This window comes from Halichondria panicea, chromosome 12 (genome assembly GCF_963675165.1).
Source record: "Halichondria panicea chromosome 12, odHalPani1.1, whole genome shotgun sequence".
In the NCBI taxonomy this organism is placed as follows: Eukaryota; Metazoa; Porifera; class Demospongiae; order Suberitida; family Halichondriidae; genus Halichondria; species Halichondria panicea.
In genome coordinates, this window is record NC_087388.1 from 4,970,581 (window position 1) to 4,997,231 (window position 26,651).

The 26,651-nt window shown below is 39.4% G+C and overlaps 2 protein-coding genes across 2 annotated transcripts in view; both read left to right on the top strand.

Annotated features, from left to right (window-relative positions):
* LOC135345259 (serine--tRNA ligase, cytoplasmic-like) overlaps positions 1–26,638 on the top strand; it is a 29,306-nt gene extending 2,668 nt beyond the window's left edge. Inside the window, exons 5-11 of the mRNA XM_064542671.1 lie at positions 631–771; positions 1,167–1,322; positions 24,257–24,478; positions 25,198–25,327; positions 25,600–25,757; positions 26,046–26,175; positions 26,429–26,638. Of these exons, the coding sequence (XP_064398741.1) occupies positions 631–771; positions 1,167–1,322; positions 24,257–24,478; positions 25,198–25,327; positions 25,600–25,757; positions 26,046–26,175; positions 26,429–26,523 (1,032 nt within the window). The 3' untranslated portion in view covers positions 26,524–26,638. The remainder of the gene's footprint in view (positions 1–630; positions 772–1,166; positions 1,323–24,256; positions 24,479–25,197; positions 25,328–25,599; positions 25,758–26,045; positions 26,176–26,428) is intronic.
* LOC135345277 (uncharacterized) lies at positions 7,739–15,563 on the top strand. Its single transcript, XM_064542698.1, has one exon. The coding sequence runs from the start codon at positions 10,520–10,522 to the stop codon at positions 11,537–11,539; it is 1,020 nt and encodes a 339-aa protein (XP_064398768.1). The 5' UTR covers positions 7,739–10,519; the 3' UTR covers positions 11,540–15,563.
* Positions 26,639–26,651: the final 13 nt, after the last annotated feature.

Consider the following 26,651-nt stretch of genomic DNA (forward strand, 5'->3'; position numbering starts at 1 on the left):
GAAACTGGATTATTAGCGCATGCGCTTTTAGGGTCAATAGCAGAGCTCTATACGCTTATATTCGAGAATGCGCCTATAATGCAGTCATTTTGAGCCCCACCCAGCAACCGGATGTCTCTGTGATGAGAGCTGACTCACAAGCTGGCTAGAAAGTGAGCAAGCAAGGCAAGCGGGCAACCCTAACTGGATCTATATCATACTATTATGTTCCAGTTCATTTTATAGGTCATTTACATCATTTAAATTCATATTATAAAAACATTCATATTGACCAGGAACTTGCCCGGAGAGTCCTTACAGATGGATATCACCAGCTATATAGCTATCATGCACTGTACAAGCTAACTAGCTCGTACATAGCTGAATCAATTCTAAAATTCACTAATAACCTTCGCATAATTGGAAAAGCGCTTCAATTCGAGTATAAAAAGCCTGCAGTTGAGCATGCGCTTAAAATAAAGATACGCTTATAATCGAGTAAGCGCTAATAATCCAGTTTCTACGGTATAGAGACATGATGCCTCATTTAATCTCCTTCTCCATCTCCATTTGGAAAAATTATTTGTGATCCGTCCAAGTATGATTATTGTAGAACCTCATATTTATCCCCCCCCCTCCCTCTTCCCCCAGGACAACAATGGCATAGAGCGTCTGGTGGGAGACTGCACCTCACGTAAGAAGTACTCGCACATCGACCTACTGCACATGATCAACGGAGTGGAGACTGAGAAAGCGACCATTGCTGCTGGCAACAGATGCTACTATCTCAAAGTATATCTTGTGGCGGGCGTGATTATTGTATCAAACGATTAGGAATGGTTGCTGGATTATGATTACTCGTATGTGTCCTATCTTTTTTTTGGCTGTCCACTGCGTTGATTTGCTTTTCCATACAGTACTTTTGAGTACACATGTCGTCGGTACATTTGTGTGTAGAAAAGGAGAAATGGTGCTTTCCCCTTGTAATGGTTGTAGTACATTAATTTTATTAGCTTGTTGCCTCAGATAATAGTACTAGTTCCCTAGCTTGCATTGGTTTTGTGTGATAATAATTACGAAGTACGATTAATTTTGCTATGAACTTATTACATTGATCGGCTTAGTTTTTTTAGAAAATGATCTCATTAGAAAAATGATTTTATATTATTCGTCACCATCTCACACAGGGAGCTGCTGTTTGGTTGGAGCAGGCTCTGATCCAGCTGGCTATGAGGGTGCTCCATCGTCATGGCTACTCGCCCATCTACACACCGTTCTTCATGAAGAAGGAGGTCATGCAGGAGGTGGCACAACTTTGCGACTTCGATGAGATGCTGTACAAGGTTAGTATAGGTATACAAGATTCAGGGGCCCAATCTTTGAAATGGTTGTGTGTACATGTTTGTACAGTCATGTATACATGTATGTGCACACCAGTGCTAGTAGCTTTATTGCCTGTCCCTAAGCTACAAGTTAGTGTGCTAAATTTGGTGTTTCTGGAGCTAGCTAATCTTATACAAGCTTTGTACAAATGCATCCAATATTTATGTCGAAAGTGATGGGAAGCTATGGAACTGGCGGTACAACCGTATCTACACATCTGTCTAAACTATGGCTACATAGTTTCTTGGAGATTTGTAGCTACGTGTACATGCAATGATTTCTATCGCTACCGCTGTTTCAGTATCAGAAACTTGCGGTACAACTGTATCTGCACATCTGTCTACATACTTTCTTAAAGATTTGTAGGCTAGCCATGATTCCCATGGCGGCCAGACAAGCGAATAATTTAATACGATAATTTATTGCTAGTCCTCGTTTATCAAGTGGCTTTCAGTATCGGAATTTGTATGGAATTTTAGAAGAATTTGGTGATTATATAGGATGTTATAGACTGATTATGGTATCTCCAAGTGCGTATGAAGAGAAGAGGGCATGCAACTTGCAATGTATACTGTGTATGCGTTATATTATTGATGAGTCAGCAGGATTTGCTATATTTAGCCAACCGCCCACTAGGTAATGAGGCGCTAGTCTATAGAGTATAAAGTGCATGTGCATGCAATAAATTCTTGTCTATATTTTTAGACATACACCCCCGTCCATTTGTAATACCATAGATTGTAGTTGCATGCCCTCTTTATACGCTCTTGATATCTCCATGTATAAACGTTACTGCAAGGGTGCACACCCAATCTTTGAAATGGTTGTGTGTACATGTTTGTACAGTCATGTATACATGTATGTGCACACCAGTGCTAGTAGCTTTATTGCCTGTCCCTAAGCTACAAGTTAGTGTGCTAAATTTGGTGTTTCTGGAGCTAGCTAATCTTATACAGTGTAATGCTTTGTACAAATGCATCCAGAGTTAATGTCGAAAGTGATGGGAAGCTATGGAACTGGCGGTTGTATACCGTATCTACACATCTGTCTAAACTATGGCTACATAGTTTCTTGGAGATTTGTAGCTACATGTACATGTAATGTGCTGCTGCTGTTTCAGTATGGAAACTTGCGGTACAACTATATCTGCACATCTGTCTAAACTATGCCTAACAACAAGAGTACATGCACTCCTGCTAACACATAGTTTCTTGGAGATTTGTAGCCAATGATTTCTACCGCTACCGCTGTTTCAGTATCGGAAACTTGCGGTTCAACTGTATCTGTAAATCTGTCTACATAGTTTCTTGGAGATTTTGTAGGCTAGCCATGATTCCCATGGCAGCCAGACGAACTAATAATTTGTTTATTGCGAGTCCTCGTTTATCAGGTGGCTTTCAGTATCGGAATTTGTATGGAATTTTAGAAGAATTTGGTGATTAGGGTGTTATAGAATATCATCTCCATGTAGACACGTTACTGCAAGGGTGCACAACTAATAGACACATTGTTTGAACTATGTCTAACACCAATGATTTCTATTTTTTATCTTGTGGCTTTTTGAGAATGTGTATATAATAAGATGATTAATGTTCACGAGTCCTTGGAATCTGGATTAAATCCTTGTGTAAAACAAGCAGGATTATAGACCTCCATAGTGGTACTTATACTTCCGTATATATAGCTGTCAGTAGGTGCATGGTTCAATAGCAACTGGACTACATACCTACATGTATTACTTGCAGTACTTGAAATAATTATATGAGGGGCTACCATAAAATTATAGCGGGTATATTTCAGGGGTATAAATTTTCGCTGAAAGACCGTCGGAGAGGTTTTCATTGATTAATTTTCGCTTGAGTAGCAGCATGCATGCATAGATTTGTGGGTATAAAAATTAATGTCATGCTTAATCATGCAGTGAAAGCCGCTAATAATCACTCAAAATATATACCCGCTATACGGTAGTCCCCTATGTATATATAGGGGACTTTTTTAAGGAACTGCAAGTGATACATGCAGGTGTATAGTGTAGTCGCTATTGGACCATCTATACATAAGCCAATATTAAATTCGTAGGTAATTGTAAGAACATGTTCAGTACATGGTTGGCAGGGAGAAGAAACTTAGCTACGGTGTACTGCTTTGTACAAATTCCTCTACAATTAATGTCAAAAGTGATGGGAAGTTATGGAACTTGCAGTACAACCGTATCTACACATCTGTCTAAACTATGGCTACATAGTTTCTTGGAGATTTGTAGCTACGTGTACATGTAATGTGCTGCTGCTGTTTCAGTATGGAAACTTGCGGTACAACTATATCTGCACATCTATCTAAACTATGCCCAACACCAAGAGTACATGCACTCCTGCTAACACATAGTTTCTTGGAGATTTGTAGCCAATGATTTCTATCGCTACCGCTGTTTCAGTATCGGAAACTTGCGGTTCAACTGTATCTGCAAATCTGTCTACATAGTTTCTTGGAGATTTTGTAGGCTAGCCAATGATTCCTATCGCTGCCGCTGTTTGATCAGGTGGCTTTCAGTATGCATGTGCATGCTATGTAGAATTTTAAAAGAATTTGGTGATTAGGATGTTATAGACTGATCATATAGTATCTCCATGTATATACACGTTTCTGCAATGGTGCACTATTAACATATTTAACTCTGTCTAACACATAGTTCTGGGTGATTTGTAGTCTATTCTTTTATCTGATGGCTTTTTGGGATGTGTATGTAGGTGATTGAAAAAAGCTGTTTCACGAGGCCTTTAATCTTGGTTGGAATCTGGATTTAAATCCTCGTGTAAAACAAGCAATGAGAATTTAGTATACCTCCATAGTGGCACTTATACTTCCGTATATATAGCTGTCAGTAGGTCTTAGTATAAGTAGTCAGGTGCCTAGTTGACAGTAATTCCCAACAGAGATACTACAATGCCTCGTGACCATACAAGTTAGTAAACATGTAAGACACTATAATACTTCATACATTTAATAACACAATGAAGCCACAATCACAAAATAAACTACTTGAGACTTAGTATAGGGGGAATTAAGCTTTTTTCTATAATGAATTTGAATTTGAAAGTGAATAATCTCTCTATATATAGGGGTATGTCTGCAAGAGGTCACACAATTAATGTCTACTAAATAGCTAGCTGCTCTTTTCTGACTCTTGTAGCTAATAAAAAGCTAGGGCTTTAGTGCAGGACTATAACTCATAAGTTGAATAGAAACTTTTGTGCAAACAAGTGATGCTACAGCTTTCAATGTGAGTTCTAGTCAAACTAGCCATAACTCGAGAAAGAAGCTTTAGTTTGTAATCTACGAATCAAAATCCAAGAGAACGTGGCTAGAAGCCTATATATAGAAACTGTTTTCGTCGCATTGCAGCATTTACAGCCACAGTCACTGTCAGCTTTACTGTATCCCTCTTGCGGCTACGCCGCCTTGAGGCATAACAATGTTGAATGTATATGTCTCTAAGATTTTGTACAAATCATTATCCCCTATACCTCTATACGTCCACCCCTCTTGCTCATCACGAAGCATAAATAATTAGTGATAGATATGGTCCTATAATTATGACACTTATAATTATGTATAGGCCGCCAGCACGCAGAGAAAGCTGTGTAGTAAACCATGCACTGGTTAATCGATGCAGTAAACGCCACATGTGCATCATGTCACCGTGCCATGAGAAGGCAGCGTATAGTGGTGTATACTGTTTGGAACTCAATCAATCTCTCGTCATTAATCGATACTCGAAGAGACTATAATATAGTTTGCTTAATATTATACTTTGTAATACTGTACTTTGTTCTGTTATTTATTTTTTATCTCACTCTTAATGGATTTCACTGTTGAACTAGGTTGAAACTACCTTGAAGCTACCTTGTTGCAACCACCTTGTTGCAACCTGGTTAAAACCGCCTGGCTACAACCTTGAAACAAGCTTGAAACAATTTCAAATCCATGGTTCTGGCAAGGTTACTGCAACCTTGCCACAACCTTGTAAGACTTGCTTGTTTCAACCTTGCCAAAAGGTAGTTATTTCTGTATGGGATATGTTATACACTGCATGTGTACAGGTTTAGTGTGCCCGTGTTTCGATATGTCTACCCCTCAAAAATGCATGTGTGGGGTGATGTACTCTATCTACATATTATCTGTCTAGACTACGCTGCTTCTCTTCTCGGAGATTTGTAACCACTTCCATCCGGTGGTTTTCAGTATGGAAATGTACAATAGGTAAATCTCTATAAAAGTAGCAAGAACTGGTATAGTTAAGTATAAACTAAGTCATTCAGGATGGCCAGTCAACAACGTAGTTCATCACCTTCACGACAGGAGCTTAGCTTTGATGATGCCCCCCAACCGAGTTTTAGACTAACACTTCGTCAACCAAAGCACAAGAGTCTCTGGGAGCGCATGAAAGAAGCAGCCAAGTCTCTGTCGCCTGAACACTTTTTTAAATGGATTCAGGCGGAAAAAAAGAAGATTGACGCTAAAGTTGATCGAGGTGAACAACTCACTGATGAAGACGTTGCTTTTCTCAACAAGTCTCTTGAAACACAATTAAATGAGACTATCGACAATTTCAAGGCGCAATTCATGGAAATTGCTAAGATAGAGAAGACTGATTCTCCAGAAGTAATAAAGATGAAAAGGGAAATTCAAGAAGGTTTGATAGCTTGGCTAGAGAATCTGTTTTTCTGGATTATTACAAAACTCAAAAAGATTTTTGAGATGATAAAGGAAGCGATAGAGTGGTGTTTCGAGCAAGTGAAAGTGTTTTTCAAGAAGCTGTATTCGTTTATTATTGAATAGAGTTGGTGCTCTATGTATATAGCAGAGCTGACTGAGACTGATAGCAAGAACAATTGAAGTACGTATGTGTATTTTGTGATTGTGTTATTAAATGTATGAAGTATCATAGTGTCTTACATGTTTACTAACTTGTATGGTCACGAGGCATTGTAGTATCTCTGTTGGGAATTGCTATCAACTACACACCTGACTACTTATACTGAGCCACAGCAAGTCCAATATAGCAAGATTTAGTGTACTAGATAGTTTGTGTGCTAGGTCTGACAAAATGAAGGTTCTCGTGCTTGTGGTCCTGACTACTCTCCTCATAGGAGTCACCAAGGCTGCTTCTTATAAAGTGAATCAAAAGAAAGTACTCGAAACTCTTCTTCTGAACAGACTCTCGAATGAAGCATTGAAACAAGATGAGCAGGAGACAGCCATGGCTCAGAATCACCAGGCTAGTAAGGCTCTATTGGATTTGATGAAGATGCTCAACCTGGTGGATAAGAGTGCCACTCTGCAGTCGTATTGTGCTTGCTTCAGGTCACCGTGCCCTTGTGATAACGGCCCATTTCCATGGGGACGCTGAACAATGTATAAGCGTCTCAGATGTCTCTGTTGTAGCAACTATATAATATGCTCATGCATTGCTTGATTGACATTTTGTGCACTAAAATATATACACTGTATAATTATTTGCTTCATTTCTAGGAATGTGATTTGGTAATTAAGGCCCTCGCACATTTTTGTAGCACTAACCGTCATGTGTACCAATACTGCATGTAGGGCGAACAGTATTTATGGAGAAATACCCACTACCGTATTACTAGAATATTTTGCAGGTGAAAAACCTTTGCGAATGAGCCAAATCATCAGAAAATTTGACCCTTTGCGATCTAACTATTGCGTTCTGGCAAGGATCATGTGTATTTACTAGTAATAATTTAGGTTTTGCGGATTTAATTGTTGCGAATTGATCAACCCTCGCAAAGTTCGCAAATGTTTGATGCTCGCAAAACATTTTAGCTATCTGCCAATCCATGTGCATTTGTTTTCAATTTGATTAAATTGAAAAAATGATGTGGTTCAAAGAGTATAGTGTCTACGAGTACCAGCGGGAGGGTCAGAGTTCACTACACCAAAGAATATATAGCGAAGGATATAAATAAAAAATGGTCTGCAATATAATTAGAAATTGTCTCAAAGTGATCTAACAAGGGAGCTCAAACAATAATAAAGTTTGCTATGCGATAATCTGGTTTCTTATCATCAACTATACCGTATTACTAGAATGTTTTGCGAGCATCAAACATTTGCGAACTTTGCGATGGTGATCAATTCGCAACAATAAATCCGCAAAACCTAATATTACTAGTAAATACACTGGATCCTTGCCAGAACGCGATCGCAAATTGTCAACTTTTCTGCTGATTTGGCTCATTTGCAAAGGGTTTTCCCCCGCACAATATTCTAGTAATACGGTATAATTTATAGTACGGTCCCACAAATAAATTTGCAATGTGTAGGATTGGCAGGGAGAACCACCAAAAAGCGTAACTCCAACTCGTTACAATGTCATTCACATGTACATTTTTCGATTTATAGTTACATTTTTGCTGGTAATTTTTACAAGCTATTTCGTGGTTTTTCCGACCAAACCAATGTTGGTTTGGTAGGGTGCCCTATACATATATACAGTGTAGAGTTTTAGTTTGGTTTGTAGTGTATACCAAAAACTGTATTGTAGCTTTATAGCATTGAATTTTGAGAAACATGACTCAATTGTGTCTGTGTCTGTTCTTGTAGCCATTTGCCATCAAGTAGAACATGTTGCATCTTCAACTGATAATTAATAGAATTCTAAATTTGATAGCAGTAAACACGATCATTAATTTTCTTGGAGAAATGTTCTGTGCATGTGTGGGAGAGAGAATTACTGAATAGATCACATTTCAAATGCAGGATCACTTATATCTTATATCTGTGGCACACTACTATACTGTTACTCTATCCAGTCCTTCATATAAAATGTTTGCATGCACATTATAGTCTGCACCATATCGTGTGTGTAGAGACTGTTAGACTTATATCTTATATCTGTGGCACACTATACTGTTACTCTATCCAGTCCTTCATATAAAATGTTGCATGCACATTATAGTCTGCACCATATCGTGTGTGTAGAGACTGTTAGAGCTATCAGATACTTGATAGTGAATGTAAACAGTTCTTGGGGTTGTTTGTACCTACAAAAAGAATCTCGTTTTGGCCGTAAACCTATGACATATGCTTTGGGTGATTCTAAGTGTGTTCTTCAAATGTTGCTAACATTATTGTAGAAATACTGCTGTACTTGGGTCCAGCTAGGAGTGTTTGTGCCTCCTGTTGGGCAAATTAAAGTATATTTGTGTTGAGTTTGACCTTCATAAAGTTATCATAACTTTTTTTCATGCTTCAAAGTTTCATATACCATTGGATTCCTTGCGCTTCTATCTATATTATGCTGTATAGAGCTGATAAGCTCCAACCAGTTAAAAGTTAGCATTTTCCATGTAGAAGTCCCAGGCATACTTGTCCATCACATAAAGCATAAATGAAGCCATAATTGACCAAATCCGGGGTTGAACTCAACGCAAATAGACTTTAGTATTTTGTATTGCTTGCATGGTTGACTGTATTTGTGCAGTGTGATTGTTGTGTATAACATATAGTTTAACTGTTTAGTAATCCTTGAGTGCCATGTGTATGTGTGTGTGCATGTGTATGGGTCTATAGAAACATATCAAAAATATTATGTCAAATTTGGTTTAATTTGACATGTCAGATAGGAATATTAACCGATTAGTCGCGGTTTACGCTTTGAACCCGCGGCTATCAATATTGACACTTCAAAGCGTCAACCGCAGCAATAATCGTATAACTATTAACGTACACTTAATGGCTTGCTCTGCATGTGACCTGAGCTGGCTGGCATGTTTGGCTTAATGGAATCTAATTATCATTTCTTCCTAGTACTGCGTGATCCTAAATTGTGTGTTGTTCTTTCCTAGTATACTCAGTATTCAAGCCTAAAGCTGTGGCTATTTATTATTTGTGCCTTAACCCTTTCTCAGCTGCCTTGAGGCGGCATTGCAACTGATAAACTTCGCTGTGCACGCTATAGGTAGATCTGTTAATAATTATGCTGACACGAGGTAGGGTTCGATTAGAATTGTCGAAAGAATAGTGATAATAATTATAACTATAAGATGTTGGTAGTGCAACCTCAGAGAGGGTCCATGGAGAGCACAGCTATACAGTGAGAATATTGTAATGCTTGTGGGATCATTGAGCCAAAGGACAGTGAATGGGATCATAGCTAGCTACGTTTTCAGAAGTGCCACAAAAGTATATGTGGGCCATGCATGTTCCTGGACCTTGTAAGTATCATTTGCTTGTAGCCTTGATAGCTTTAGTATAGGTTTACGTTTGGTATAGGCTAGTTGTCTTATGTGTAGGTGAAAAAAACATTTCCCGGGAAAAGAGCGTGTGCTTGATAGTACCTCGTGCCTTCATACAATATTGTTTGATTAGTTGGGGTGGTCAGTTGCTAGGTTACGATGGTGTCATAGCACATCTGGAGTCTGGGTTACTTACATGCACTCTACTTTGCAAGTCTTTCGTTTGCAATCAAAAGAATACAGTATGTGATAAGCTGTTTTGAAGTTCTTATCATCAATTGTAGTAGCTCAAATGTTTCTGAGAATGAAAGTGTTGCATCGTAATGTCTTTACCTGGCCATGATCATTTCTTGGAGGTATTTTCTTGTACAGTCTCAGATATCAAATGTGTTTACATTATAGATCTCTTCTCACCCTTGACTGTCGTCGATACACGTGATTGTCTTGTAGTTTGAGTACCTGGTTGTGTATCTAACTGGTTAATACTCCTCTATAGTGAACACCACTTGCACATGCGCATAAAATGCCCTGCTATTAAACTTGTACATTTGTAAGAACTATGAATATAGTATCATTAGTGTACTGGCCCTGCCCACATAGTCTTGTAATTGGCATTCAGAGTAGTGCATACTGTCAGTGACGCCAAACTATTGAACCGTGACGTACCATGAGCTGCTGTTTACATGTTTTATAATGATATTCATAGCACAATTTGTACAAGTGGATGCAATTGTTGCCAATGGTCTTGTTCTGTAACATGAGAGTGACATGTGTGGGGCTCAATGTGTTTATAATTATCATTTCTTCCTTGTACTGATCCTAAATTGTTCTTTGCGTATTCAAGCGTATATAAAGCTACAGTTATTCTCTGTGCTTTAACAAATATTGATATCACGATGAAGACTCTTATGCTGCTCGTGTCGATGGTCCTGATAGGACTTGCAAGTGCTGCTCCTCATGAAGGACAGGAGACCAGAGAAGCAATGCTGAAGAAAGCCGTCTCAAGCTTGATTGAAAAAGCTGAGGATTATTTGCTGGAACAATCAGCTGTAGAAGATGACAACGAAGCAATGTTGGAGAGATACGCAAGCTTGATTGAAAAAGCTAAGCATCGACAAGAATATCCGCTGGAAGAAACTGTAGAAGATGACAACAATGCAATGTTGGAGAGATATGCAAGCTTGATTGAAAAAGCTAAGCATCGACAAGAATATCCGCTGGAAGAAACTGTAGAAGATGACAACGATGCAATGTTGGAGAGATGCACAAGCTTGATTGAAAAAGCTAAGCATCGACAAGAATATCCGCTGGAAGAAACTGTAGAAGATGACAACGATGCAATGTTGGAGAGATATGCAAGCTTGATTGAAAAAGCTAAGCATCGACAAGAATATCCGCTGGAAGAAACTGTAGAAGATGACAACGATGCAATGTTGGAGAGATACGCAAGCTTGACTGAAAAAGCTAAGCATCGACAAGAATATCCGCTGGAAGAAACTGTAGAAGATGACAACGATGCAATGTTGGAGAGATACGCAAGCTTGACTGAAAAAGCTATGCATCGACAAGAATATCCGCTGGAAGAAACTGTAGAAGATGACAACGATGCAATGTTGGAGAGATACGCAAGCTTGATTGAAAAAGCTAAGCATCGACAAGAATATCCGCTGGAAGAAACTATAGAAGAAGATAACGAAGCAATGTTAGGGAGACGTATCTCAAGCTTGTATCCGTTGGAAGAAGTGGGAGAACAAAAAGACAATAAAGAATCTGACCAGGATGCAAAAACAGTTGCTCTTATAAAGATGATTGAAAAACTAATGGACGCTAAACAGCTTGCAAAGGCCGAGGAGAGGTGCATGTGTTATGTGGCCCCCTGTCCTCGCGGCTGTCTCGACATGACCAACAAGAAGTGATTGAGATAGATTCCTGAAATGGCAGTTGAACTTTAATGAAACTTGTATTGTGTAGAGTTTTAGTTTGGTTTGTAGTGTATACCAAAAACTGTATTGTAGCTTCTTTATAGCATTGATTTTGTGAAGAAACGTGTCTGTTTTTGTAACCATGATCATTTCTTGACAAATCTCTTCAGTTCTTAGTGGGGAAGGGCCGGTTATTGTGTAAGTGTTCTCACATCTTCTTCTCAGCCTATAAATGTAATGTCTGTAACAGACAAATTGTGAAAAGATACTCCTAGTCAATCGGGGTTAGACGTTCAAAAAAATTCTAGCCATGTAAACTTACGTTTAGGTGATCTAATTCAAGTATGACTGTTATACTAATTGCAATCAAACTATAATGTATACTTCATTTTTATGGAGTTAGTCGATCATTATAGTTGAATTCATTATGTGTAGTGAAGTGGTGTGGAAATTGTCAGGCTCATGTGTGCTGTGTAGAAAACCAATGTGTTCAGTTTGAGAGTTAAAATACTACATACCGCCAGTTAGTTGCTCTTATATTGAAGGCTATAATTATGCATGGGTGCCTATAATTATACAGAAAACAATCAAGAAAACGTGGCTAGAAGCCTATAGAAGCGGTTAGTTTTCGTCGCATTGCAACAGTTTAGCAGTTACATGCAGGGAACAGACACACAGTCACAGCTTTATCGTATTCCTCGTGCGGCTACGCCTCGAGCATAATAATCAGTTAGTCATGTAGTACTAGGAACTCTATTGTGCATGGTCATGCATGGGTATACACCATGTATATACTTTAATTCTTATCCTTGGTGTTAAATCTGTGTAGGTAAGTGTGTCGTAAAGTGGTGTGGATTTTGTCAGGCTTGTGTGTGTGTGTTGTGCTAAGTGTTCAGTAAAACCAATGTGTGCAGTTGGTTAGGATCCTGTGCATACGATCAAGTGCATGCATAAGTAACGTAGTGAGGGTACTACAAGTGGCTGAGGGCTTCTAAATCACATGGACACCGACAAAACAGTGTCTAGATACCATATAGTGCTGCGTATGCGCAAACCTTGCCCTCAGGCTTACAATTACTTGACAATGGGATACTAGGTATACTAAGTCCCATAGTATACCTGCTCTGGAGCACTTTGAGAACCATGAGAATGCAGAGAACGCATTATTATCGCAACATAGTATACAGTAATATTATATGCATAGTCAGCATATTTAGTGACATTTACACAAAGTAATAACCCACTTTTCCCATGTACCTCCCATGTACTGTCCATGTAGATCTTATCAACTAGTGTCTAATAGTCATTATAATGACTAATGGCTTTATTAGTAGGAATGCATACAATTTGTTGGACTCTATACACTTGTAACAGTTACACGATGTGGACATAATTGTTATAGACACTGTTTAGGAAGTTTCTAGAATCCCTATAGTTGTAGTATATCCCAACGTAGTGAGGGCAGGTTTGATAGAACACTACTTTTAGCCAATCAGTTTGCAAGATTTGTGGCTAACACGATCTTAAGTACAGTTAGAATGCAGTTTTCCGTGTGTCAGTCCGTCACTAATTGCTTAATGTGATAGAGTCCCTCACATTCCATATGGTTGGTTGGTCACACACTTACTTTATTAGTAGAAATGTGATCTGTAGAACTATCTACATGTAGTACTGTATAGATCAGAGGCCGCGGCTACTAAATGTTTCATTTTGCTGGAAGAGGAGGCTATACAATTCGAGAGTCCACTGTTCAAGAGCAGAGTTTATTAGCCCCAGCTAATTCAACAAACCTTTAGTTTGTCTTTTTACTCGAACTCTGCCATGAGAACGTTTTTTGAAAGTACTAACAAACTACTATCGTAGAATATATAATTATGTGCACTATAGCTTTTCAGCTAACTAGCGTAAAGCTAATTTATAAGTTTATTTAAACTTTTTGCGAACAGATGGTGCTATAGCTTTCAAAATTAGCCATTACTTGAGAAAGAAGCTTTAGTTCGTAAATCCATGAAAAATCGCAAGAGAACATGGCTAGAAGCTTATACAAACTGTTAGTTATCGTCAGATTGCAACCATGCATTGAGCAGTTACTTCTGGAACAGACACACACACAGTCATAACAGCTTTACCCTATTCCTTATGCGGCTATATGTCTCGAGGCATAACAATAGTTTGTGGCTTAGCTAGACTCGTTAGGCTACATGCTAGTCACATGAGACTACCTGCTACTGACAATCACTGTGCTTGTACGACATCTACAGTGACTCCATCTACTAGTGATTCTGCCTCTTGTAAATGTTGATGTATCAAACAGTTTTAGAATTGGTTGCTATATATCCTCTGTATACGACTACAACTCAAGATGAAGTGGTTGAGTGTCCTTGCTCTGTGTGCTGCTCTCTTCATTGCAGCCACACATGCCAGCCATCTCCAAGATGAAGAGGGAATGATGGATCGTGCTGCTGAAGAAAGACTCTTGCGAATTCTACTTAGCAACAAAATGGATGCTGAAAATGAAAATGAAATCGATCTAGTTGACAAAGAAGCTGCTGTAAACAGAGGCACTGTCACAAGGAAACTCGGCACAGCTCAGAACAAAGCCAGCTCTCAGTACGCGTGCTCCTGCGGTTGCTGCGGTAGGAATTCTTGGCTACCTTGCAACTGTCAATGGTGGCAGAAGTGATGTACTCAAGTACTGTCAGGAATAAAAAGATCAACAATTATAGTGTAAACAATTCATCAGTGATTTATCGTTAGTTGCATATAGCTATGTTATACAGGGATCTGTATTGCTACACTGTGTGTGTACACAGCTTGTGTTAAATAAGATCATCAATGTGCGTGCTCGTAGAATTAAAGTGCTGTGAAAAATGGTGCATGTGTTTTACAATACAATTATACTGTGTAAATGGGCTTGGAAAAGTGACTTTTCCGAGCCTTTTTGGTCACTTGTGAGGCTAGCCTCAATTCCAGGCCGCATTACAACACAGCCTGGTACTAAGAGTGCATAAGAAGAAAAGAGTGTCGAACTACTGATACTTCTACACAAACACTTGTGCACAAAGTAAACATGACTCGCATGTGATAAAGTATTGTAAATTTACTAGTGTAGGGAAGTATTATAATATCTAGCTGTCTATTATATATAGGGAAGTATGTATATATTTATCTGCCATATTTTAAACATGCTAGTATAGTGTTACATTATAGATGGCCTCGTGATGAAACTACCGGTGCACTAAAACAGGCTTCATGGGCACTAAGCAGCTAGGTTTCATGAATTGTAGAAAAGCAGGCTTCTGTAGTATAGGAAAGTATATAAATATCTGTCTATTAATAGAATAGGATGGGTAATAGTATAAAATGACTAAGTTTATAAGGTTGGCAGGCGTTATTGTAGCTCGTTCTGACAAAATGAAGGTTCTCGTGCTTGTGGTCCTGACTACTCTCCTCATAGGAGTCACCAAGGCTGCTTCTTATAAAGTGAATCAAAAGAAAGTGCTCGAAACTCTTCTTCTGAACAGACTCTCGAATGAAGCATTGAAACAAGATGAGCAGGAGACGGTCATGGCTCAGAATCACCAGGCTAGTAAGGCTCTATTGAATTTGATGAAGATGCTCAACCTGGTGGATAAGAGTGCCACTTTGCAGTCGTATTGTGTTTGTGTCACGTCACCTTGCCCTTGTGATACCGGCGTCTTCCCCTCCTTCCCTAATGGTCGCTGAACAATGTGTGAAGGAGCTAGAAAACCAGGATTAACCATGTGTAGTTTAGTTTGTGATTTTGTTTCCATACTGTACATTATAATGTTTCCTACTTGGTGCAAATTACCGTCTTAGGCTGTAGATTGAATATTATACGTACGCTTGCTTTGTGACACTTTGTTATTAAATCCTCAGCAGCTACTAAATTGACCTTTTTGTACGATTTGTGGGAATTTATAATATCATGACATTGTAATGTAGCTGGTTTGTGCATAACACTGCTTTGCTAGACTATTATTTGCAATGAGAATAATCTTGCTATATCGTAACTACTGTAATGAAAGCACCGCGGGTGCTGATGCCTCGGTGGAGGTGCCAAAGCTACATAACATATAAAGCTACTAATAGCTAGCTAGCTTTTATACACACATTGATTCAAGTATAATTGTCATGACGAACAATTTTAATTTTGCTGCATGCAATCACAGGGAAACTCAAATAGTGGGTAATGATCGACCATGATTGTTGTTAAAAACTCTTACTTGCACTTTATTGATCCTTGAGCAGCTGAAATAGTCTACACACACATGCGCACTGAGTCATAATTACCAGAAATAGAGCCAATGAAAGATAGAGGCTATCAGGGGCATAGCCAGGATTTTGGAGAAGGGGGTATTATTATAATGAAAGAGGGCGCAAAGTGCGAAATTTGGTTGACCGGAAGCCACACCCACCCCTAATTAATGACGTCATAATTACTTATCTGCCAAGTTGGGCGTGGCCGAATCTTTATTTTCATAGAGAAGCCTATTTACTAGCCACGAAAGAGAACTAGTTTATAGATTTAAGCCAGAATAGCTCACAGTGTAGAGACTGAATCGTTTTGTTTGCCTATTAGATATATTTCTCTGTGATTTGTACTTAACTCAGACTGGTTGGGGGTGCTCGAGCACCTCTTGCACCCCCCTGGCTATGGCATGTGATTTTTAAGCCTATACAATACGTTATTCTTAAGTCAACTGGCAATTAAGAGACGTGAACTTTTACTATACGTTGAAGATAGACGTTCCTTCCTTTATGGGCTCCTGCATGGTTGGCTCTATTTGATTGATTGATTTTAGGATTCCCTGTTCATTCTGTGGGTTTTCTGGCTATGTTCATTTTAGTTTGTGTTAAAAGAATTGCGTCTGTCTATATAGATAACATCGATCTGTTACCCGTTACTCCAACCCGATATTAGGTCATGTTACGTATCTAGGACACCACTATGTGATTTTATAATAAATATTATAATTATTCATCGCAATATCAATGTGCTCATATGTAACTGTAAATTGAGGGGGGGGGGGGGGTCTAAAGTTATTGCTGTGACTTGATGCTAGTGGTTCTGAAACCAAATGTTCCCTATTCCACTCCATTCACCTTCGATATCGTATTGCTGTACCATCAACGTCCTTCCTATGTACTGCTGTTAGGCTACATGCTAGTCACATGAGACTACCTGCTAGTGACAATCACATGTGCTTGTACGACATCTACTAGTGATTCTGCATCTTGTAATGTCGATGTATCATTTTTCTATAAAAGAAACAGTTTTAGAATTGGTTCCTATCCTCTGTAACGTCTACAACTACAACTCAAGATGAAGTGGTTGAGTGTCCTTGCTCTGTGTGCTGCTCTCTTCATTGTAGCCACAAATGCCAGCCAACTCCAAGATGAAGAGGGAATGATGGATCGTGCTGCTGAAGAAAAACTCTTGCGAATTCTACTTGGCAACAAAGTGGATGCTGAAAACGAAATCGATCTAGCTGACGAAGAAGCTGCTGTAAACAGAGGTACTGTCACAAGGAAACTCGGCACAGTTCAGAACAAAGCCAGCTCTCAGTGCTTTTGTATTAGGCAACCTTGCCGCTGTTCCAGCTATCCCAGATTTAGAATTCGTAGATGGGAGAAGTGATGTACTTTATCATGAAGTACTGTCTCAGGAATAAGAAGATGGAACAATTATTAGCTATATAGACATTATTGAGAACAATTCAGTTAATGTGCTTGTATATATATAGCATTAGAGTACTGTGAAAAATTTATGGTGTGTCTCAAATTATAGTTAAGGTTGTTATAGATAAAACAGTAAGAGAGATTGGTAAGAGAAATCAGAAACAAAAATGTTCGTGTGAAACACTCCGCGTTTGATCATGCAAGATAATCTAGCTCTATAATGGTCAACTCAGCTACTATATCACCAAACTATCCCTTAATATGAAGTCGTGGGAGGTAACGGCCCATTGTGTGTTTACTAAAGGACTGTTATACTGCAAACGTTTATGAACGGTACAGCTTATCCATAGCATGAAGCCGTTCTATGTAGCACAGTCATATAGATACATAATACCAAGTCCAGCAATGTCCTTCCTATGTACTGCTGTTAGACTACATGCTAGTTACATGAGACTACCTGATACTAACAATCACTATGCTTGTACAACATGTACAGTGATCTTGTAATGTTGTTGTACCATATTTGAAACAGTTTTAGAATTGGTTTCTATCCTCCGTAACGTCTACGACTACAACTCAAGATGAATTGGTTGAGTGTCCTTGCTCTGTGTGCTGCTCTCTTTATTGCAGCCACACATGCCAGCTAGCTGCAAGATGTCGAGGGAATGATGGATCGTGCTACTGAAGAAAACTCTTGCGAATTTTACTTGACAACGAAGTGGATGCTGAAAACGAAATCGATCTAGCTGACGAAGAAGTTGCTGTGAACAAAGGCACTGTCGCAAGGAAACTTAGCACAGCTCAGAACAAGGCCTGCTCTCAGTGCTTTTGTATTAGGCAACCTTGCCGCTGTCCCAGCTTTCCCAGATTGCCTAGAATTCGTAGATTTAATTGGCGGAAGTGATGTACTTTATCATGAAGTACTGTCAGGAATAAGAAGATGGAACAATTATAGCTATAGAAATTGTTGAGAACAATTCAGTGATTTATTGTTAGGATATGTATTGCTACGCTGTATGTGTGTACTATAAGCCACAGGCATGGCTAAAACTAGTCTATAGAAGGATTACATTTATAGTCAGCATGCTCATTACCTGTCTTGACTGCCGCTTTACATTGAAATTGTGAAATTGATCACTGGTCAATGTTGATCATGCTAAAAGTAAGCTCTAAATGGTCAACTCAGCTACTATATGTGACGGGCTCTGGGAAAACAGACTAATTGGCTGGCGTAAGCTATAATTTATATACCAGATGATAGAGCAAAGTGTACACATACCTCGTTTCATGCCTGAGTTATGCGCGTTGGAAACTCGAAGTTGTAAAACAGCAGTATTGAGAAACGCCCACTCAAAGATTGCTAAATTGGGGAAAGTAAGGTAATGGTGGCTGCTTAGACAAAGCGCTTTGGTGGAAAGAGTTGGATTCAGGGCATCAGATTTTGCAGAGAGGTAGTAGTAGAAAGACTGTATATAAGGAAAAAAATGTATGAGATTATATACACTGTAGTCTATAAATCTGGCTATTGCTCAATACCAATATCTGCTCCAATTGGTCTGTTTTCCCAGAGCCTGTCACATATCACCAAACAAGGAATAGCCCTTAATACGAAGTTTTGTATTAGGTCCCCTTGCCGCTGTTCCAGCTATCCCAGATTGCCTAGAATTCGTAGATTTCCTATGAGATTTTGGCAGAAATTATGTACTTTGTACTGTGAGGAATAAGAAGATGAAACAATTATAGCTATAGACAATATTATTAACAATTCAGTGATTTATTGTTATAGTTGTAGGGATCTTTATTGCTACACTCTGTGTATGCACAGCTGGCATTAATTATAAGATCGTTGTAATTTATGTTTTCATCGAATTAGAGTCTCTGAAAATGGTGTGTCTCAAATTATAGTTAAGGGTTGTTACTAGATAGAACAGTAATAGGGATCAAAAACAAAAATGTTCGCGTGAAACACTCTGTATTATAGGGCATGGCTAAAACTATAATTATTATTTTTATGGTCAGCATGCATGCTCATATTTCCTGTCTGACTGCCATACAATGTGCTGTACATTGAAATAGTGAAATTGATCACTATTCAGTGTTGATTATACTAAAAAGTAAAGAGAACCTAGCTCTAAATGGTCGACTCAGCTACTATCACCAAGCAAATAAAAATCCTATACAAGAAGTAATATGAAGTCGTGGGAGGTCACGGCCCGTGATGTGTTTAAAAGTATACACTATATTACACTGCAAACGTTTATAAACAGTACAGCTTATCCATAGCATGAAGCCATTCTATGTAGCACTTAGATACATAATAACCAAGTCTTTGCTGTTTTGGCTTCACAGCAGGGAAAGAGAAAGTTGACATACAGTAGTTCAAGTTAAAATTTGAAAAACAGAGCAAAGAAAACAGACTTAGAGCTTGTCAGTGGTGTAAACTTACTTCTCTATATAGAGTAATAAATCCCAGTCCCTGAATGATCGCTAGTGGATAGGAGAGCTATAGAATATAACTACAGAACAATCAACCAGAAAATATAACGCGGAGTGTTTCAACCGTTTACACAGGAAGGCATGGTCGTTTCCAATCCCCTTTCTTTTATATCTATATGTTGTCATGGTATAGTGCATGTATATTAGCATACTTTTTTTGGCAATTGCCAAGATACAAGAATAGCAAAAAGCTAATACTTACATTAATTATGAAAGCATACTAAGTACAGAAGGATCATTACCTGAGGCACGCGTGGGCGGCCACAGGTATAGTAGTCTGTTTGTTTGTTTGTGATAGCCTTTTCTACTCACCTGGATGGCACAGCACTGTGTTTACAGCATGGATAACCTTCACACAACAAGATCTCGGTTTAAATAGTGGCAGATTTTGATGTTAAAGCTTCTTTGTCGAGCAAAAGCTAAGAAGCTTGAACTTGCACGTTGGCAGCTAGCTAGCTACACGTGGCCTTGACTATGTATTTGCAGCTGAAGTGATCTGTACCAGGAACAATTGAATAGGGTCAAAATAGAATTATAACTGGGTTGGTTATTGACTGACTCTGGATCGATCATATACTCGAACTCCAGCCTGGCAGGAGCCATACTTCTCTAAGTCTAAGACTCCAGGCTTGTTTGCTGTGACCCCAGTCCACAGTGCATGTACCACTCAATGTGTCAGCATGCCTCCAGTCTGGTTTAGTTTTATTGCTCTTGAGTTGCTGTGCTAGTCATATACATGCTACGCATATGCACTGCATTATGGTTTCATGTCACCAGCCGAGGGTTTGCACTTTAGTGCTCTAGTAAGTATAGTTCTAAGTATTCTAGTGGCTCAATTATGATGGTTGGTTCGGTATGTATATTGACGCTTATCCGATTTATCCTCAATGCTATAGGTATACCACATACCCTTCCTATGTACTGCTGTTAGGCTACATGCTAGTCACATGAGACTGCATGCTAGTTACATGAGACTACATGCTAGTCACATGATACTACCTGCTACTGACAATCACTGTGCTTGTACGACATCTACAGTGACTCCATCTACTAGTGATTCTGCGTCTTGTAATGTCGATGGTATCATTTTTCTATAAAAGAAACAGTTTTAGAATTGATTTCTGTATCTTTAGTATATACATACGTCTACGACTATACAACTCAAGATGAAGTGGTTGAGTGTCCTTGCTCTGTGTGCTGCTCTCTTCATTGCAGCCACACACTCCAACCAGCTCCAAGATGAAGAGGGAATGATGGATGAAGCAGATGAAGAAATGATTCTGCAGATACTTCTTGCCGACCAAGCCAATGCTGAAAATGACGAGGAAATTGAACATGCTGATGAAGAAGCTGCTGCTGTATACAGAGGAGGAAGGATAAACTCAGCTCGTGATAAAGCCAATTCCGCTCAGAGCTGCACTTGCCACTGTCACGGTCCTACTACTATTACTCGTCGTCGTCGTTGGCAGAAGGCCAATGCCAAATCTCAGTGCGATAATTGCTGTCACACCACCACTACCACTACAACTACCACTAGAACGACCCGCACTCGTTTCCGCTGGGTGGTTTGAGGCAGTACTGTCAGGATCAAAAGATTAACAATTAAAGACGTTGTATATACAAACAATTTAGTGAAGTACCTATTGTTAGTTGCAGTGATCTGTATATTGCTATACACTTGTATGATCACGAGAATGAATGTTCTCATATAATTGTATGATTGGGATAGCAATGAGTATATAATTTTACAGGTATATAATAGTTAGTCAGTTGGCTTGCAGTATAATTATAGTAACTGGTTTTGATGCAGTCTTGTAATTATTCCATTCACCCTCAATACCTACTTCCTTATTTACTGCTGTTGGTTGTGTGCATAGGCTCAGTCAGCAACAGTCAACAATAGTTTGTAACCTAGCTAGAGTCACAATACAAGACATTAGCGCACACTGACAGCAGAGAATTTGATCAAAAAATCGGGACATCATACCGTATATATAGTGGATAATTTTTGTGGGTATAAAAAAGTGCTCAACTCAAAAATGGTGCTTTTCGTTGTTTGAGCTTCATTTCCTGTACTGCATTGCATGTGTTCTGATAAACCACAACACCAACTTTTTTGGAGGTCAGTTTGCATGCCCACGAAAATTACCTGCTGATACGGTACGTTACCATGCAGACTCAGTTCTGTTTTGATGCTTGTTTTGATGGCATGCTGATGAATCAATACTATAGCCCTGTATACATGAGACTACCTGTTACTGACATGTCACTGTGCTTGTACAACATCTACAGTGACTCCATACACCTGCATACTATATCATGGATGCCAAATTATGTAACAACATTTCCATAAATCATAATTAGGTACTTAATTTCAGTTTTGATCTGTGTACAACAACGTATACTATTTAGTATCAGTTTCCAACTCAAGGAGACAACTCAAGATGAAGTGGTTGAGTGTCCTTGCTCTGTGTGCTGCTCTCTTCATTGCAGCCACACATGCCAACCATATCCAAATGATCGATCATGCTGCTGAAGAAAAGATTCTGCAGATGCTTCTTGCCGACCAAAGGGATACTGAGGAACTTGAACAAGCTAATGAAGAAACTGCTGCTGTATACAAAGGAAGGTTAAGTGCAGCTCGTGACAAAGCTAACGTACAGTGCGTTTGCCACTGTATTAGTAAATGGAAGTGGAAGAAGGCCAGCAAAGCTCAGGGCAATGCTAGAGCTCAGTGCTTTGGATGCTGTTCTGGTAGCGGCGGTTGGTTGATTTGATGTACCTTATCAAGTACTGTCGGGATCAAAAGATGAACAGTTAAAGATGTAGTTATAGACGTTGTATATTATATATACAATTTAGTGATGTACATAATTTATTGTTAGTTGCAGTGATCTGTATTATTGCTACAATGTATGGCTAGTACTAATCACAAGATCATGAAAATGCATAGAACTAGAGTATTGGATAGCATTGAGTACATACAGGTGATCATTGGGCTTGTAGTAAACTATAGTGACTCCGTTTGCAAGTGGCCAAATGTAAATATTCCATTCATTCAATATCATTCTATTTTCATAGTTTCCTATGCTTGTAACTTAGCTATGCCTCCTAGTTACACCTATGTTACGTGTATATAATGCATACCGCACCGAGTTTCAAATGCAGCATTCTTTCGATTGCAAATTTGTCAGCTTTTGCAAAAGAATTGCAGAGAGGGCATGCATGCATGCACCTGCAATACAGTGTAATGTGCAATTGATTTAATACTTAGTGAATTTCAACAAGCGACGCATTTTTTAATCAGGAAAACGTGATGTGTCGTTGTTTAACCTGAGTGCATAGAGTTGCTCACTGAAAATGACCAACTCGCTAATCTATTAACTTACTCGCTACAAGGTATCAAGCTTAAAAATCACGGCATTGTTTTACATTACCAGTTCTGTTCTGCTGACATCTTATCCTAATTATGATTAGTGTATACCTGCTACTACATAGAACTACCTGCTAGTGACACATCACTTCGCTTGTACGACTTCTACAGTGACTCCATCTACACTTGCTATTGTGTTCACAAACACCATTAATTTTATAATTTATACTGTACGTTTGTATCAGTTTTCATCTGTCTCTACGATCAACGTTATCAGTTTCATCTCAAGAAGACAACTCAAGATGAAGTGGTTGAGTGTCCTTGCTCTGTGTGCTGCTCTCTTCATTGCAGCCACACACGCCAGCCATCTCCAAGATAAAGAGGGAATAATGGATCGTGCTGGCAAAGATAAAGCCTTGATGCGATTACTATCGAAGCTGCTCACTAAGAAATCTGTGGTTAGGCTTAATGAGCAAGCAAGGGATGTTGACGATGAGGAGACTGCCATAAACAAAGGCACTGTTGCAAAGAACCTCCGCCTCGAAGATGCTCAGAAAAGTGACCAAGCCAACTCCCAGTGGTGGTGGGTGCGACGTACTGGTTGCCACTGTGCCATTCCACCTTGCCGATGTGCTGGAAAGTGAATAGTATAGTCATGCAGTAATAGCCTGCCAAACTGATAGTCTGTGTGTGCTAACTTGTTTACAATAATGATCATCAAGTGATGTAGTGTCATGTGTGTGCTACCTGTATCAGTGAAGTCCATGCATGTATCATGTTATTAAATTTTATTCTGCCGCTAATCCCAATAGCGAGTACACGTAATTAATTTGTTAATTAGATCCCAGTCTCTTCCGTAATACAAAACTGGAACACTAACTGTACCGTAGATCTAACTGTTTGCTCTATGCTTACGAGCTGTTTTTGAACCTGTCATAATAATTATTATGGGCTTGTGGGCGTATTATTGAGGTAGGAAATACCTCTGCAATACAGTTCCTGCTCTGGCTGGGGGGGAGGGGGAGGGGGGGGGGGGCTGGAGTTGTACAGTTGTTGCTTCTATATAGGAATGTTATATTATTTGTCCATACCCACTCGACCCATACACAGTGTCACACACACACACATTCTACACGCAGGTGATCAGTAAGAGCAGTGAGGTCGCTGAAGACACTGCTGTGGAGGAAAAGTATCTTATAGCCACTAGCGAGCAGCCATTGTGTGCACTGCACAGGGACGAGTGGTTGGACCCCAAGGAACTGCCACTAAAATATGTGGGTGTGTCCACGTGTTTCCGACAGGAAGTGGGGTCGCACGGACGAGATACTCGTGGGATATTCAGGGTTCATCAATTTGAGAAGGTAATTCCAGTTGCATACGCATGTAGAGTTAACCATCCTTACCAGGTGTATGTGTTGTATGCGTATGTAGAGTTAGCCACTCCTTACCAGGTGTATGTGTTGTATGCGCATGTAGAGTTGACCATCCTTACCAGGTGTATGTGCTGTATGCGCATGTAGAGTTAGTCATTCCTTACCAGGTGTATGTGTTGTATGCGCATGTAGAGTTAACCATCCTTACCAGGTGTATGTGTTGTATGCGCATGTAGAGTTAGCCATCCTTACCAGATGTATACCTTCACCAAATTTTCTAGCCCAGCCAAGTTAGCTGCCCTCAATACAATTACAAATTGCGGTTTTTGGTTTGCATACTGGAGATTGCAGAATCTTTGCAACACATGAATAGAAGTGTGTAGCACTGTGGTTCCTTATATGGGAAATGCTCCTAGTAAAACAGACCACAGTGTGTACATAAAATCCATATAAGGAACGCGTAACGCTCTACGCTTTTACTGGTGTGTTGCAAAGATTCTGCAAACTCCAGTAAACAATAACAATGCTAATAATAATGGCAAGACACATATTGGTGCGACATACAGATTGTTAGCGGGGCTCTCAAGTTAAGTAATTTAGGTTGTAATAGCGTATGAGTGTGAGTGTGTGGGCTACAACATATCATTGTTGTAGAATGGTATAATTATATAACGGGTGTACTAGCTGTGCTCTCTGTGTTTTGATAGGTGGAGCAGTTCTGTCTGGCTAGTCCCCATGACGATGCCTCTTGGACACTGATGGACGAGATGATTGGGAATGCAGAGGAGTTCTATCAGATGCTCAAGATTCCATACAGAGTTGTCAACATTGTTTCTGGTAAATTATTGGGTTTAAGTTGATAGTGAAGTGTATTATTTCACGTAATCGTTACTCTTTTTGTAATTTTGTGGCTATCTGGTCTTTGGTAAATTTATCCAAGAAACTGTGATACAGTAAGAGTTTAGTCTCCAATTATTATCGATTAACGTTATGGCTGTTGCTGTTAGTTTGTTTTGTTGAAATAACAGCAAGCAAATTGTACCAATATTAGTCAGACAGCCCTCTATATACTAGGACTTTAAGCTGTGATTGACCTTTCACCCTTGCAGGAGAGCTAAACAATGCAGCTGCTAAGAAGCTGGACTTGGAGGCGTGGTTTCCTGGCTCGGGGGCGTTCCGTGAGTTAGTCTCGTGCTCCAACTGCACTGACTACCAGTCGAGAAGGCTGCAGATCAGATACGGACAGACTAAGAAGATGAATGCTCAGGTGTGTGTGGGAGTGGAGTGGGAGTGGAGTGAAGTTGTTTTATTGGCCATAACCTTGATGGATCCAATTTCAGTGACTTTCTGGTAGTTTTATGTGAGCTTTTAGATAAGGTATCAATTATTTTCAGGCCCGATTTTGACAAAAGCGAGGGCTGTAAGTAAGTAAGCACAAAATTGGGTGAACATCGGTGAAATTGAAATTATGATACACCCACCGTACACGTACCGTTTGATTATTATTGCTAACAGAGTGCAACACTCCCCCCCCCCCCCCCCCCACCCATTGCAGCCCGAGTATATTCACATGCTGAATGCAACCATGTGTGCCACTACCCGTGCCATCTGTGTTATCCTGGAGAACTATCAGACAGAGGAGGGGGTGCAGGTCCCTGAGGCACTCAAACCTTTCATGCCCCCAGGTATGGATCGTGTACGTGCGTATGTTTTGTAGTACTTATGCTTTTGTAGGTCGAGGTCGGTTTTTTTTAAAGGGTAGGCGCATGGTCATAGTAGTTTGCAGTGGCTTTAGTACAGCTAAGCAGTTTTTGTATCTATTGTAAATTTGTGATTGTACTCGTTGTTTTGCTGGTCTAACAATAGCTTATTCTGTGTACTTTCAATAATCACCATTAATTATCACACTCATTTTTGTTGTTGTGTTTTTTTCTGCAGGACTAGAAGAGCTGATAAAGTTTGTGAAGCCAGCTCCTATTGAGGAGGTGGCTAGCAAGAAGAAAGCAAAGGCTAGCGGTGCAGGAAAGAAATGAACAATATAGAATAAACTGAACTAAATCAATCGAACAGAACGTTAGCCAGAGAATCCATTGATGTGAATATCTAAATTTTTATACAAGTCAGCATAATAACTGTTGTTTGTGATGATTGAGGCGATAGC